The sequence below is a fragment of the Sander vitreus genome, chromosome 2 (genome assembly GCF_031162955.1).
Source record: "Sander vitreus isolate 19-12246 chromosome 2, sanVit1, whole genome shotgun sequence".
Lineage (NCBI taxonomy): Eukaryota > Metazoa > Chordata > Actinopteri > Perciformes > Percidae > Sander > Sander vitreus.
Window position 1 is genome coordinate 29,568,376 of NC_135856.1, and position 17,317 is coordinate 29,585,692.

Here is a 17,317-nt window from a genome sequence, read left to right on the forward strand (position 1 = left end):
TGTGGGGGTTTCCTTGAATTTTCTTTAATTCACTTTATTTTGTATTTTTGGTTTCATAGTATACAAGACATTTTTTGTATTAATTTTATGTACAAACAGAGTACACACAATTCACAAAAATATTTAATTAAATTCAGGTAACGTTACATGGTAAATACTTTTATGGTGAATACTTTTTCTCTGGCTTAGAATCCACACTGATATGACCATGAAGTTGGCTTTGAAATTCATCCTAGGTGGTATCAAAAATGTCTTGAAAAGTCTTAAAATGAACTTGAAGAATCCTTGGGGGTACTCTGTGTTGTCATGCAGTGTGTGTGGCCTGTGGTCATTCCTACCTGGTCTGCAGGCTCTTGATGCGACACAGCATGTCCAGGTGACCGGCAGAGTACTGTTCGATCACATCCTTGACATCATAAGGACGCAGGGTCTCCTTAAACTTCTTCTTGGCTACATGGAACTTCATTATCCTGCACAAACAGCAGATAAGTTCATATATCATCCACCAGGGGGAGCTGTTATACAGTCAGTTTTTCTCCCTGAATCAGAATTAGAATCGGAAAAGGATTTATTGCCAAGTAAGTAGCCCTTAAGAGGAATTTGCCTTGGTTGTTGGTTCATACATAAACATATTTAACATTAATATGAAATAAACAAACAATAAATACAGAAACAAATACCACATACTACATATAACTATTTAACATTAGAAAAAAGAGGCTGCATGTATGTATGTATGTATGTACGTATGTATGTACGTACATATGTATGTATGTATGTGTGTATGTATGTTTGTATGTATGAAGCTGAGCTATTTTACAGACTCCAGCTAATGAAAACACATCAAGCTGCACATGTTGTTTTCCTTGTTTTTTTGTATGTGTTTCTTCACACCAATGCAAACAGTCAGAACACCTAAACAATCACTACATTGTAAAACATCCCAAATAACCAATGAGGTTATGGCTGCTTATTTTAGCGGTGTGCATGTAAAACTATCACTCAAAAGCAACTCTATGAATGTGCTGTATGCACCTGTGGAGCCTCGAGGCAAAATTCATGAGTATTTGACCGAATGTGTGAATTTCTGAGGAGAGAGGAAAGGATCGGCAAGCACAGACAGCAATACAACTGAGCCTGGCTTCAGTTCTGGAATTTCTCCAAAACATAAAATCGTCAGAATTAATTAAGAAACAATCAATGTTATAAATACATTAGGAGGACTTTAACTCTCAAATGAGCTTCATCAGGACTGTGTGGGTGTGGATTGATAGAGTGATCAAACAGCCTACCAATTATCAGATTTTAATTCAAATGTTGCTAGATGTAACATAAGCAAAATTGTTCCAACTTTGGAAAAACATTTTCAGGAAAATGGCAGTGTAACTTCCTAAGATCAATTGAATGGCAACGTTTCGGTACTAGACCTTCATCAGGCAAATAGTATGAGACACTGAAACCATTTTAATAGAAAGTGGCTGTGGGTCTGCACCAATCACATTCTCCTCATGAAATAAGGCATAAATACATAACATCCGTTTACTACACATGGAGCTGAAAAGAAGTACAACACTTTATATAGAGTTCAACAGTCCCGCCCCTCTTCTGAGAGACCTTGGGTTCCGGAAGGAAATTTCTGATTCATTTCTCCCATTGACGTCTGGAAAAATCCGTATAAAGAGTTTTAGACCATGCCTTAGGCTAACCAGGTGGTACGTGACTCATAAGCATACAACGTATCATTTCGAGTAAAAAAATGAACAGAAAATCCCCAAAAAGTCAAAGGTACAAGACTGTGTACATATCGTCATCTCAGAGCAAAGGAACTACTCCTCCCATAAACCACCGCTAGCTGAGACAGCATGTAATAACTTTAAAAGACCCTCAAAATAAAACCTGAAAATAACCGTTAACATATATAACGGCTGTTACGTCAGCTGTAGACGGCTTTACCCAGTGTTAAGTTTGAGTTAACGTTATTTTAGACTGAATCAAGCTGTCAGCTAGCGGTTAGCCGAATTAGCTGTTAGCTAAACTAATGTTAGCTTCCCGGCAGAGGCTAACGTCAGAAGCGTGGAAAAGATCGTGATTTGTGCAAACGTAATTCCTCGTGACGGATCGTGCAGGCAGCACAGATTGGGTACTGACACCCCCCCTCCTCACCAGCATGAGTTCCACCAATCAGAGGCATCACTGTAGGATTGTTCAGAATTGTGGGTAATGAAGTACTTATCCAAGACGTCGCGAATAAAAGACATTTATCTCTAAACAAGGTTAGTGCCCCATGATTTGTGGCATCTATATGAGCATATACAATCACTTAGTCATGTTGGCAAGCTGGTTTTAAGTCTACCATCAACGGTTACAAGTTTATGGCTTATACTGCAACTGTCAATGGAGAAATTGCATTGTATTTTTACTTCCGGAACCCGCTGTGGGCGGGACTGTTGAGCTCTATTGTAACAATAACGAACATCCCAAAGAAATCTCTATATATTAGATGGATGTGGATTTTCTGTACAATGATCTCCACCTGAGGAGTTCAGGTGGAGATCAAACAATCAGTGATTCCACGCCAGCACAGGTGCTTTATAGGAAATAGCATAGGGCGTGGCCGGGCAAGCTGGTGTGTCTAAAAGAAGTATCCACGTACCTGACCTCAGGGGGATCATCCCCCGTACATATGGAATACAGTGGGGAGAACAAGTATTTGATACACTGCCGATTTTGCAGGTTTTCCTACTTACAAAGCATGTAGAGGTCTGTAATTTTTATCATAGGTACACTTCAAATGTGAGAGACGGAATCTAAAACAAAAATCCAGAAAATCACATTGTATGATTTTTAAATAATTAATTTGCATTTTATTGCATGACATAAGTATTTGATCACCTACCAACCAGTAAGAACTCCGGCTCTCACAGACCTGTTAGTTTTTCTTTAAGAAGCCCTCCTGTTCTCCACTCATTACCTGTATTAACTGCACCTGTTCTCCCTTTACATAGCTTCGCAGTGTTAATGCACGCACTAACCGGAAAATATATATTTGTCCGGTCACTTTAATCCCCGGAGCACGTTCAATCAGGAGAGCCCCAAGAAGGCAGCGGGTTGCAATCAGGGTTTGTTTGCATGCAAGACAAAAACAGTATAGGGGTGGAACAGTACACTGAAGTCACGGTTCGGTTCATACCTCGGTTCAGACATCACGGTTCGGTACAGTGGAGGGAAAAGCATAACAAAAATGCAGAAGACAATTTTTTTTATTGTGCATGTCTCAGGCTGTACCACCTAGTGTCATCCAGTCTCTCCCCTGAGCTAGCTGCAACAGCCTGAAGCGTATAAAGTAAGATGTAAACAGTAAACAATAAGTAGGCTACCCCACATCATCTCCAGACTCCATCTGGAACTTGTAAACAAAATAAGACAATCAGCTAGTAGTGTGATATGGGAGACAAGCGCTGCTCTCATATGTGAATACACAGAGCTGGGGTGTTAAAAGAGCAACTTCGGTTACACAGAGCAGTTGGCGAATTGTGGCGTTAGCGTCACACGCTAACAGCGGAGCTAGCAGCAAACAGCGAAGCTAACGGCGAAGCTAACGGCGGAGCTAAAAGCGGAACTAACAGCGGAGCAAACTGCGAAGCAAATGGGCCCGGAAGCCATTTGTGGTCGAGGCAAGAAGGGATACAGCTACAGTACATCTGTGTTTGGTTGTATATGGAAGGGACTAGTTTGCTTCGTGTGGACTCACTGGACCAACTCGACATGTAGGCGGAGCTTGGGAGCTTCAGAGCTAAGGCGGGGCTACAGATTAGGTGTCCCTAAGAAACGCGTATGTAACAGTAGTTCCACATTACATTAATTAATTTGCACGCAAGTTTTATTTATTTTTATACCGTGTATTCTCCGTGTAAATTCATGTACCGATCTGAGACGCCCGTACTGTTTCGGTTCAATACGAATACATGTACCGTTCCACCCCTAATACAGTATTATTTGGAATGAAGGAGGCTTTGACTCACCTGACAGCTCTAATGACAGCCTTGACTGAAGGCACCAAGTCCTCCACCATGATCTCGCAGTGACAGCCTTTCTCATCGAAGCCATCCTCCCCCGCCATATTGGAGTCTGCTGCTGGGGAGAAACATGTTCTATTTGTTTCTTCATTGATAAATTCAATTTTATTGACAGTATCAAATCATAACAAGAGTTATCTCAAGACACTTTACTCACTATAATTTACAAAGACCCAACAATTCCCCCAAGAGCAAGCATTTAGTGCAACATGTGAGGAAAGATCTTTTAGGCAAAAACCTGACAGACTACCTTATGTCACCAATGACATTTTACTTGAATGCAAAAAAAACAAACGTTTACTGTGAGGCAGGGACTCAGACTGTGCATTCACATGTGATGCATTAGTATGACTACTGTCTGAAAACCCCAACTGACATGCAGTCAGTGATCATATTCCTCCCACCCAGCTCCGAAAAAAGCATCCGATTTTATCCGTCTTTCCTGCATGACTGTACACCAGGGACATTTTTTATTCTTCCAATAATTCTTTCAATTGCAGAGTATATAATACGTATCTGGGAACAGTGATTGATAAAAACATGAAGTTTGATGCCAATTGTGAAGCGTTTGTACTTCCTTAGGACATTCAATAGAAATACTTTCAAAGTAGATGACGATGTCTTTATTTTATAAGTCCTTTATGGAATCTGTTCTAACTTTTGCCATGATTGCTTGGTATGGTAACCTTCACATCAGGGCACTTTAACACTGGCCTGATTGGAGCTGGCATAAATTACTGTCTACAGGTGTTTAGGCCCCACCCCTGCTAATCAGTTGACAAAGCCCCTGGTGGTGATGGCTCTGCATAGGAGAGTCGTTAACCACAGATTACCAACCGCACACTTCACACTATAGGCAGTTTCAGTTTCCAGCAAATCAGTGACAGAGCCACACTAGCACAGAGTAAAACTATCACAGGGTAACCCTAGCACAGAGCAACCCTAGCACAGAGCAACCCTGGCACAGAGCAATCCTAGCACAGAGTCTAGGAGGCTCCGACAGCTTCGGTGTCACACTGACCACTACAAAAAAAAAAAAATCCTTCCTATCACGGGCAATACAACTTTTTAACACTTCATCACTGAGTGTTAGATAAGACTCATCACAATACTGCACTGCAACTTGCACAAACAGGTTTGACTTACATCTTTATAAATACTATTTAAGTAGTTGTACATTTTAATACCCAACTTCCTCAGTATTTTTTTATCTTTATTTCTGTCTTATTTCTGTAATGTCTGATATTTTGATGCTGTAGCACTGGAATTTCCCAATTTGGGATTAATAAAAGTCTATCTAATCTATCTAATCCAATCTAACCCTAGTTTGTACCACAATTATGGGTAAGAAAATGCAGCAAATCCAGCAAAACACACAGCAGAAACAGAAGAAGCAGCAAAGCCAACAGCAAAAACAGCAGAATGAGCGAAAACAGCAAAACAAAAGCAGTCAACTTAATCTAAGACAGCAGATCCAGTGACAGTGAAGCAGAGAAGCCTTTTAAAGTAAGTACTTATCTTAGATTCTAGCAGTCTAGCAGTAAGACTCCTCAGAAGTCGAATGCACTTCATCAAAGTCTGATTATTGTGATACTAGGGAACAATCACGTTACAACAATGCATGCAAACATGCTGATTGAATAAGAGTAAAAGACAGACAGATATGTTGTTCTTATAGACTGAAAGAGAAACTGTTGAGCTGCTGTCCGGAATCGCTGACTAGTAGTAAAGAACATGCATCTGATTGATCTGCAGATATATTACTAACAATGTGACAACTTTATGACAATGCAGCTCTGTTTATGGGCCTCCTATGTTACGACACCCTGAGTGGGTCAGCAGAGGGTTACAAAATCAGAGCCAGGGTTGGGGATCACCAGAGGTCCTACGATACAATAATATCACGATACAATATTATTGCGATTTTGAACGTATTGCGATATTCTGCAATACACTGCAATGTATTACCTTTTTCAATTACCTTTTCTCAAATGATGTCCCCAAACATCTGTTTTATCTACAAAGTAAAAACATACATTTCGTTTGTTCATCTCACTTCAGTTTGATTGCTGCAAATGGGACTGTCAAGCAGACAAACTGACCAACACTGTCATAGAAGATAAAATTCTCATATGCAATTTATATAATAAAAGATCGATACTTGGTGTCCGTGTATCAATACAGTATTGCCACAGAAAATATCAAGATACTCTGCTGTATCGATTTTTTCCCCATAAGAGCTGGACTGTAGAGTTTAACCAAATGCTGTAAAAGGCCTCAAGATTAGTGTCTCTTGATAGAGCTGCATGTGCTGAAGTGTGTGTGTGTGTGTGTGTGTGTGTGTGTGTGTGTGTGTGTGTGTGTGTGTGATACAATGAGTCAAAGCTGTGGTTATTAAGAAGATAATGTGGGACTGGGATAGTGTGTCACCTAATTTGTGATGTGCTCCATCAAACAAAACAGATTATTAAACTACAGTTTACTTCTTATTTCACCTATAATGAAAATGAAATGTTTCCCAACTTCTAACATCTCAGTTAGCCAACATGTCAGTGACAGTGAACGATCATACGGAGCGGGGCTAACCAGCCAAGCAAATTGGTTTTGGCTAGCTTTGTTATTGATTCCTCTCCACCAGTACGCCTCAGCCAGCTGGCTGGATCTGACACCCCATGTGACACCCCCACCTTCCATCAATCCATCAGTCCACCCACCACAAACACCAACTGGCCGCTACCCAGGAGGGCTTGCCAGGCTGGCACTGCTAGGCCAAAGGAAGGAAACGCAAACAACCATAAGCATTCCTCCACTTAGCTGCCTGAAATTGTGGGCAAAACCAGTTCTGGGGGGTTGGATGGTCAGCCAATATTCCACCATACATGAAGTGAAACTGGGGGGTTCAGTTATGTCATGCTTGGACTTAAAGGAATAGTTTGACATTTAATTTGCTTTCTTGCTTAGAGTTCAATGAGAAGATATCACTAATTTTTGTTAGTTAAATATGAAGATACACGCTTACTACACAGCTTTTTTGGTCTGTTATTTCTGAATAGCAGACCTTTGCTATGGACACAGTTCTGATCATAGATGCTGGAGGTCCACATACATTAATTCGCAAATAGAAGTTCGGTAAATATAACCAGCTTTGGCAAAAAAATTTGCTTTCTGTTCCTCCATCAGGAAGCACCATGGAAGTTTTTTCTAAAATTATTTTTTATATATTTGGAGAGCATGAGACCTTCAATTCAAACTAAACTTGGCTCTGTCCAAAGGTTATGCAGTATAGGTCATAAATAGTAAAAGTACGTTATTTTAGGTAGTTCTTATCGTGCTGAAGTTTGTTCAAGTGTTTCAGTGTTCAAGTATGAAATCAAATTTTTTTCTGATCAGTTTGGTTTTTATTAGTTATTTGCTGCTATAAAAAGGGGGTGAAACGTCATGATTGACAGCTGTGATTGACTTGCGATTGGTCGGAAGGCTGTCCTAACCTTAAAGATATAGTAAGTGATGTTAATCCAATACAGTTTCTGTCAAATTCAGCGAATAGCTCCTCACGGTCACCTAGCTCTCTATTTTCTGTGTGCGCTGAAAGAAAATCCATAGTTAATACACAGCCCTGACGTGTAAATGGAAAACAAACAGAAAGGAGTGCACCAGCCACATAACACTATTCCAGCCAATCAGCAACAGGCGGCGCCAGTTGATGGTAGGGGGTGAGGAGGGGGGAGGCAGCATGTGAATGTGCCGGCCAGTAGTTAACTGTCCATGAATCTGGGGGGCAGAGCTTCTGAAGGGGGGGTTGTATTAGTTTGCAGTTGAGTTCAAATATCAACAGTCTTTGCGCAACATCGCTTACTGCACCTTTAACTACTCAAGGTCAATGCCTAACCTCAACCAATCGGGCTTTTTCATAGGGCGGGTCTTGCCAAGAAACCAAGTGGGATCCATAATAACGCGACATAGTCACTCACCATCAGTGGTGGAGCGCGACTGGCTCTTTAGGCGGAGCGAGGGTCTGAAGCGTGTGCGGTCGTTGAAGCTCCAGCTCTTCTGCACCTTGGCAGGGCTGGTGCCCTCTGTCCCGGCATCAGCCACCGGAGAGCGCCGGTCGTTCACCGAAGACGTCTGCCTGTTCTTGATGCTCTGACCTCGAGGGCTCGCCATCCTCACCCGGTCCTTGAAGCTCAACTTCTGACTGTGGAGTGAAATGAGGATGAAGAGTGGAAAAGAGTGGGGAGTTGGAGTAGGGAGAAGAGTAAGAAGGGAACGATGTTATGAAGAGGTGGAATGACAGATAAAGACATGTTAATGATGTAAGGTTTAGGGCAACACTATAAATGATCCAAGACTTTTGGCATGAATCTGTTTCTACACAATCTCTTCATATGTCTCCATTCAGAACTGTATCTACTAATATGAGGGTGAGGGGCAGCAGGACAAGATGGAGACTAGCATGCATCGCAGCACTGCAGCAGGTGCTTTACACAAAATGCAAGCTCAGGTTGGGTATCATTCTTCGACTGCGTGGTGTAGTTTGTGCCTTGATGCGTTCACATTTTTTAAATTGGACCCCACTGACATTGACTCTCAATGTCACATTATCATATTAAATGTTGTTACACTTTCATTTATGCTTATATTATATATGTTGCATACCATACCCTACAACAAATCCCCATTCAAAGCTATAGTATTATTTGCACATATGTTCCATGTAAAGTGTCATGAAAGAGTGAGGTTATGGAAGAAAATAGATGAAAATTACTTGTGGTAAGGGAAGGAACAGGACGGTGAAGTGTAAAGAAAGCAAGGGAGTGGCTGATTCTCTGATTGTGCGGCTATATATAATGACTGCATGCAGAGGCGGTGCACAAGCATCAGGCATGGCTCATTTAAAAGTGTTACTGTATTTTGGATTGAACATGAGTAGTTTAACATCAAAGAATAAGGTTCGTATATAGTTTTGTTATTGTCAGCAAATCGAATGAATGGATCAAAACCAACAATGCGTTCGTCGGTCTTCAACCTTTCTGTGGCACCAGCTCATTGGTTCCTACTGAAGAAGTAAATATTTTATAACAGAGAGGCTCAGTCATTTCCTAAACCAACTCGGCACTACGTTTTGTCAAACAATTCTTAAGCAGGAATAAAGGTGATTTTGTAGGGTACTACTTTCAGCTGTGAGTTAATACACATTTGGTGCTCTTGTGACGATTTACATCAGCAGGACAGCTTTTGATTGAGTCAAATTAAACTTAAGTGGACATGTCTATATCCACGACGTTCAACTTCTGGGATTGCTCCGTTGCTGCCGGGAATTCTGCCGGATGTCCTTCTTTTTGGCCAGATGTCCATTACCTTACACTTTCTTTGTGTTGTAATTTTAAACTCCGGTGGATTTATGAGGACTATGGTTAACTGCTCCTCAGATCTCTGCAGGGTAAATCCAGACAGCTAGCTAGACTATCTGTCCAATCTGAGTTTTCTCTCGCACGACTAAAACAACCTCTTAATGTACACGTTCCACCAAAACAAGTTCCTTCCCGAGGCTATTTTGCAGAGGCACCGGGGCTCCGTCCGGCGCTTAGCGCCGCTCAGGACGATTGTGATTGGTTTAAAGACATGCCAATAAACCAGAGCACGTTTCTCTCCCATCCCGCAATGCTGTGTGGACTAGCCAGACCCTCCTCCGCAGCACTGTGTAGTTACAAACAGTTACAAACAGGTTCTGTAGTGAACAACACGCTAACGTGCTGATGGATTTGGTGTTTTTTACTGAGCTGGGCCAGAGTACATTTGGTTAAAACCATAAAGTAGACTTGCTTGAAAGGAAAAAATGGGAGTAACAGGCTAAGGCAGTCAACCTAGGGGAAAAACTTCAGCCAGTGCAACTGTGTGGCTCACTGATGCGTTTTAAAAGATTATAAACAACAATGGAGCTCTATGACACGGAGGAAGAAGATATCAGGCACTGGCTACACAGCAATCCTAGTTAGGATCAATCCATTGCTGGTTTCGGTCTTCTCATTGGATTTGTTGACAAGAAAAAATAAAATATCACCAGACTTATCTTTGATTGTGTATATAGAGGCACATGATGTGTTTGAGTGGCCAGAACCGGAGTAACATATAGTTTAAAGTTTGTATCTGAGATATGGGGAGCACAGTGTGATATGTAGTTGAGGTGTAACACCAGGAGCTGCGTGAAAAGAAAAATGATGGTGGTCTATGACGTATAATTATTTTGATCCCTCCGTAGTCAAGAAAAAGCTTGCAGATGTTCATTATTTCACAGGATACTGCTACTGACAATGAAACCTGGTACAACTATTGACAGAGAGAATGTAGTTAAAACCAAAATCACAACAGGCAGGAGTAGCACATTACTCAGGCAAAGATCAAACAAAGGCAGATAGTGTGTTACTGTAAAGGTGACGGATGTCTTCCTGCAATATTTAGTTACTCTGTCCTCTCTGAGGCTGCACAGCCTGCTACAGATACTCATGCACCAAGAATTAGTCAGCATTCCCAAATAAAAACGTCATGTAACAGAGGTGCAGAAACGATGTGTACCTATGTTTCCGAGTGGTACGCCTCCTCAGTAGCTTCTGTTTATTACTAATAATTTTACTAAAGCACCAAGGGGAGATAAACATATGGTGATGTGTTACATGATGCAGGACCAGAGAGAAAGTATTTACCTCTGAATTTTTTGTGAGGTGAAACAGAGCGCACCTTTTTTCCACTTGCCCTTTTTTAATTTAACCATTCTTTCTACTACTTTCTTTTTTCATGCTGCATTACAGTAAGTCAACCTGTAAATGCAATGATCCTTAGTTAGACTAAATGTTTGAAGGCTACGAAGTACAACGTAATAAAGCAGAGTGTCTGTTGCCGCTTTCATTTGTCAACCACTGACATTTCCAAGTGGCAGAACGGAGGCAATTGAACTTAGTAGGGGAAAATGAACATCTACAGCACCATTTGAAAAAGGCTGCAATTTGGTGACTCACGCACTTCATGTCCCCCCATTTAACTATGTGAATTCAGCTGGGCCATGGCAACAAGTGCCTGAGTCACCAGTGTGAGGCCAGTAACCTTAGACAGACACTTGTGGGTTCACGGAGGGCATAAAGATGCAGAAGTTGGTTGTTTTTTTTCATTCATTTTTTTGTCCTACAGCTGTGTTTTATTATTGCACTTATGTGGTATATTACTTGGAAGATTAATACATTTAATCTAGTTAATAAAAAAAGTAAGGCAGCTCCAGTTGGACTGTACAATGTGGCTTTTAATTTCCTCTCCGGCTCAGCAGTATAGATGTAAATAGAGTCAGGGGTTTGCAAAGAAAAAAAACAAAAGGTGAAGGCTGGAGCTCTCCTGCCTCGTTCTTAAGACATGCTAAAGATTGCATGGGATGGATTCTGCTCTTACCTGTGTGCAGGCAAGGCTGATTCCCTATAAATTGGTTATTTATTTAATTGATTTTTCCTCTGCAATGTGGTATAGTTCATATATGACACATGGCTCAAGGGAAAAACAGTACAACTGGTTGCTCAGGTGGTTTACAGACAAACATTTGCTTAGTGTTTCATAAACACAACATATTACATCACTCAGCCCTCACTACCCTGCATGCTGTCCTCCCCTTGTGATTCTAAAAATGCATTAGCTAAAAGACTACCGTCAGGATATCATCAGAACATTTGGTAACATGAAGACAGGCTCCAAGAAAGCATACTTTCTAATAAGAGCATAGTAGGTAGCTGAGGCAAAAGGATGGTTAAAAAATAGGGGAAAGAATGTGTGGGCATGCAAGTATGTGTATGGTTGCTTGTATTTGAGAGCCTCAGCATGTGCATGTACTGTATGTGTGTTTTTTGGAGAGAAGAACCAGTGATAAAAAAGAAACATAGATGAGAGCACAAAACGTTAACATAAAACAATGAGTCATACAGAGTGCTAGAGTAAAAGTGGCTATTAGAAGGTCTACATTTCATCACCCGCAGCCTTTAACACCTCCTGACTTTACTCTCTCTGTGACAGTGCAGTTCACACAGAAGTGGAGCAAAAGGAGTATTTAGGTGTATTATGCTTTGTACTGATGATTGTCCTCCTTAATAGGGCTGGATATCATTAAAACATTTTTTTAAAACTAGTGGCAATACCATACCTTATAGTTTTTTTACAGATAGCAAAATTGTGTTGAGTCCTTATTTTAAAGTTCACTTAAGCACTTTTCAGTATTTTTATATTAAAGGGATATTTTAAGGAACTACTTTTTAATCCAGCTCTGTGCCATCTTTGTGTGGGCAGTGTGTGCAGATGAACGGTGTTTGGCTTCCCTCCGTGGCGCCAGTGCACGGAGTTTGGAGCAGCCGAGGTCTGCCGAGATCCAGCGGATATTAACAAACCTCCGTGAAGGGAATCTAAAACACTGTTCATGTGCACACAATGCCCACACTGCCATGACACAGAGCTGGACTTTAATCAGCAAAACGCGAAAGCAAAACTGTCGCTCAGTCTGTTGCTGTTGGTCCACCATTGGTCGGAGTGAGTGATAACTTTGGTTGAGTTGTTTCAAAATTAATCGGCATGCACAGTCAACTGGTAAGTCCTCTGCTTTTGTCAATCAGTCAGCTGATTTATTTCCTCAATATGCTGTTGATGTTGCTGCCACAGCCGTTTTAATACAAAGTGTGTGTGTTTGTGGTTAAGTTAAAACTCAAATAACAGAAAGGAGTAAACACTATGAAAAAAGGAAAAATCATCTTTAAAATAGAACTATCTGAAAGTGGGGCAAGGAAATGATGACAGTGGAACTTAAGTTTCACGTTCAGTTCGGTTTAAATTATTTAAACATGTTTTTCTACTAAATCCTTTCTTTCGTTTTACAAAAGAAACCAAACTTCTAAATGTTAAGTGTTCTTATACACAAGCAGCCACACAAGACCTTTGCTTAAATAAAAATTGAAAAAAAAAATAAAATAACCAAGGAACTATCCAAAAATTTTAACTTTTTTTACTCAGTCAGTCCCAGAAAAAGTATTTAAGTTTGATACCCAGCCCTATGGAACATAATGGAAGACCTGGAATGTTCAGTGAAACAGCAGTTACAAACCTTGTGGTCGACTCTCCCTGCTCCTTTCTGGAGTTGAGAAGAAAGCAAAAAATATATATTAGAAAGCATCTTTTCATAATAATTCAGTGTCAATTGTCCTTTAAGGACCATAACAATGCTTTTGCATGTTGCAGCCCATTTATTACAAATCACAAAGACTTTACATTACAGCTAAGCATGTTGCAAACCACACTGCTGTGTATCAGACATTTGACAGCATTTTTCCCATTGGCTTCCATTTATTTTAATACAATATAAACATCTATATGCAGACTCTTGAAACTTGATAAAGTAATGTAACAGAGAACATCTAGTCTGAATTGGTTTGGTATTAGCATACTCGTTTTAAGTAGTCACTTAGGACAAGTGGGGCAAAGCTGAAAGTGTGTTTAAAAACAATCTGCATAAATGCATGACATGAAACATAATTGGTTTCCTTATTCTACAATTTAAGATCAGTGGCTGTATATGATATGTTTAAAATGGTGATTTGAATGCGCTTAATTTAAGAGGCAGCTATGTGGGGATAACCCCACACTCAACACAAAGTTACGTGCCCCGAGTGAACAACGATACGCATGCCCAAAGCCTTTGGCAATGAAAGTAAATAGCACAAATGTGATGCTAAGTGGGGCTGATTGCCTGTTGCCCTGCTGCAATTTGATTGGCTATTTGCCCAGTACTGTTGTCGTCATTGGCTTGTGGTTGGCAGAAGATAGTATTTATTTTAAACAAGATAAAAACTGCGATCACCATGAACAATGTGGATTATCTTCTACAGTACAAATTGGAAATTCTGCTGTTGAAGAAAAACTTGACATTAAACACCTCTGTGCCCACCAGCCAAGGGATATTGTTACAGTATAACTAACTTGATGTTCATGGCAATGGATTACAGGACCCAAGCAAGTTTCAAGAGTCTGCTGCTTTTCAGTTACAAGAGTTGTAATTTATTTTTTATTTTGTACAGAAATTGATGGAAATCAATGGATACATAGAAATGTAGGTTAAAGGGAAGAAAATGGTATAGCCTGCATTCAAATTTTTTTTTAGGTGTACATGATTTGCAGTTAAGGAGCTAAAACCTGCAAACACACTGCTGTGGTCCACTAAATCAGCATGATAGAAAGATTACTGAATTAAGGGCTTTGTCAGCGACTGTTGCAGAAGCATTCCAGGGAAATAGACCTTAACAAACAGCAGGCTCACTATACATGCATGTCAATGCAGACTATCCAGGCAATCTAAGGAAGCATTTGCAACAAGAGATTATAGTGACTGAGTGACTGAAGATCTGTTCACTTAATCACTTAAAGCAGTGTCTTTGTAATCAGAGTATGTCTTTTGTACAGTTCAATATGACTCTATAACTACATACTATATGCCTTGCAGATGGTTTCACAATATTTCCAGGCTCCATAGATGGGTTTAGAAAAAAAACTGAATGCCATGCTAAATGCCCTGAACTGTTAAAATTACAAAAAATAATGGTTGGAAAATGTTCAATATCCCACGAAGGAACCCTCCCAGTTAGCTAAGAGTGGAGAGTTAGCTAGCATCTAGTGATCTGGTCAGAGCCATGGATAAGATGGTGGTTAGTTAGACATCTAATGCATGGTATACATATCTCATACATGCAGACATTACTAATATAATATCCAGAATAAGCAATGTTATGTGCTCTTAACTTGTGGTTAACTTATTGTAAAGATTAACAAAGAATATGTTTATACAGTGGGGCAAAAAAGCATTTAGTCAGCCACCAATTGTGCAAGTTCTCCCACTTAAAAAGATGAGGCCTGTAATTTTCATCATAGGTACACTTCAAAATGAGAAAAAAAAATCCAGAAAATCACATTGTAGGATTTGTAATGAATTTATTTGCAAATTCCTCAGGAAAATAAGTATTTGGTCACCTACAAACAAGCAAGATTTCTGGCTCTCACAGACCTGTAACTTCTTCTTTAAGAGGCTCCTCTGTCCTCCACTCGTTACCTGTATTAATGGCACCTGTCCACAACCTCAAACAGTTACACTCCAAACTCCACTATGGCCAAGACCAAAGAGCTGTTAAAGGACACAAGAAACAAAATTGTAGACCCGCACCAGGCTGGGAAGACTGAATCTGCAATACGTAAGCAGCTTGGTGTGAAGAAATCAACGGTGGGAGCAATTATAAGAAAATGGAAGACATACAAGACCACTAATAATCTCCCTCGATCTGGGGCTCCACGCAAGATCTCACCCTGTGGGGTCAAAATGATCAGAAGAACGGTGAGCAAAAATCCCAGAACCACACGGGGGGACCTAGTGAATGACCTGCAGAGAGATGGGACCAAAGTAACAAAGGCTACCATCAAGAATGCTGAGTTGCATCCAAAGAACACCATACCTACTGTGAAGCATGGGGTTGGAAACATCATGCTTTGGGGCTGTTTTTCTGCAAAGGGACCAGGACCACTGATCCGTGTAAAGGAAAGAATGAATGGGGCCATGTATCGTGAGATTTTGAGTGAAAACCTCCTTCCATTAGCAAGGGCATTGAAGATGAAACGTGGCTGGGTCTTTCAGCATGACAATGATCCCAAACACACCGCCCGGGCAACAAAGGAGTGGCTTCGTAAGAAGCATTTCAAGGTCCTGGAGTGGCCTAGCCAGTCTCCAGATCTCAACCCCATAGAAAATCTTTGGAGGGAGTTGAAAGTCCGTGTTGCCCAGCGACAGCCCCAAAACATCACTGCTCTAGAGGAGATCTGCATGGAGGAATGGGCCCAAATACCAGCAACAGTGTGTGAAAACCTTGTGAAGACTTACAGAAAACGTTTGACCTCTGTCATTTCCAACAAAGGGTATATAACAAAGTATTGAGATGAACTTTTGTTATTGACCAAATACTTATTTTCCACCATAATTTGCAAATAAATTCATTAAAAATCCTACAATGTGATTTTCTGGATTTTTTTTTTTCTCACGTGTACCTATGATGAAAATTACAGGCCTCTCTCATCTTTTTAAGTGGGAGAACTTGCACAATTGGTGGCTGACTAAATACTTTTTTGCCCCACTGTAGAATTTAATGTTATCTAACAGGGACAGGCTAGTATGTTTGCCCAACGGTTATTGAAAGTTATTTTCAAAGCATGGCCTATCGTCTGCATTACGCTAGCGAGGGTAACACAGAGACTTGGCCTGAAAAATACTATGGTTTTGGTTGTGTCCTCTCGCAATAATGAAGGACCAGGTAAAAACCCTGCAGTCATGGGGGGTAGCTGTAGCTAACGCCGGGCAAGATAAAGTATTCCATTGTAAACAGATCACCAGAAACATTCATTGGCAACGATAGATGGAAAGCCCTCCTGCAAATGGCAACGACGGTTTTGGGACCGATTGGCGGAATTGCTGAGGACGAAGTACGAGCAAATGAGGTTTAACCATGTATCCAGCTAATTTAAATAGTTCACGTTACTGTAGTATGAACAGTTAACTTAATTTAAAATTGTATGTGGCGTTTTCTTTTGTGGGGAATTAGCCTTTCCAGAGCTGGCCTCCCTACGTGCAAATGTTCCAGCAGAACAAGTTCCTCCCAGAGACTATTTTGCAGAGCCACCGTCACTGCGACTGGAGCTTAGCGCTGCCCAAAACCATTGTGAATGGTTTAAAGAAATGCAAACAACCCAGAGCCCATGTGTGACATGTTAGCTAGCTAGAGCTGAGAGATGTGTATCAATAAGTTTTGGAAATGTGAGGATGAGAGCGACCAGAAACATAATTTCACTGTTTTCCAGCAAGTTGCTGTATCGCTAAATAGTGTAAATAACCTTACGCTATCATGACATCGTGGCAATACGTTGTCTACCCCCATGCTGCATGCACATACTCGACTTGTAAGTTGAAGACTCGTCTATATTGATATATACTGTGTCTGTGTGTATGCACGTATTTTAGATAAGTCAGCTACCAAAGCCACTGACAGACTTAAGTATATGCACTGTACCTCTAGATTTGTCAGGGCATTAGTGCTTAGTGGCCACCCAATTTAAAGAGACTGAAGTGCTGCAAATTCAAAAAAGCTTAATTGGCTCATTGAGGCCACAATTTCCATCATAAATAGATACTGAGA

At 40.6% G+C, this 17,317-nt stretch overlaps 1 protein-coding gene across 4 annotated transcripts in view; it reads right to left on the bottom strand.

Moving 5' to 3' along the window:
* Positions 1-17,317, bottom strand: part of LOC144527125 (potassium voltage-gated channel subfamily KQT member 5-like) — a 172,945-nt gene that overhangs the window by 10,405 nt on the left and 145,223 nt on the right. For 2 of the 4 annotated variants that reach the window (XM_078265016.1, XM_078265033.1), the window contains exons 9-12: positions 13,198-13,224; positions 8,048-8,271; positions 4,023-4,134; positions 339-470 (exon numbers count right to left, since the gene is read on the bottom strand). In XM_078265016.1, the coding sequence (XP_078121142.1) occupies positions 339-470; positions 4,023-4,134; positions 8,048-8,271; positions 13,198-13,224 (495 nt within the window). The remainder of the gene's footprint in view (positions 1-338; positions 471-4,022; positions 4,135-8,047; positions 8,272-13,197; positions 13,225-17,317) is intronic. The other 2 variants (XM_078265024.1, XM_078265040.1) reach the window with 1 other exon arrangement.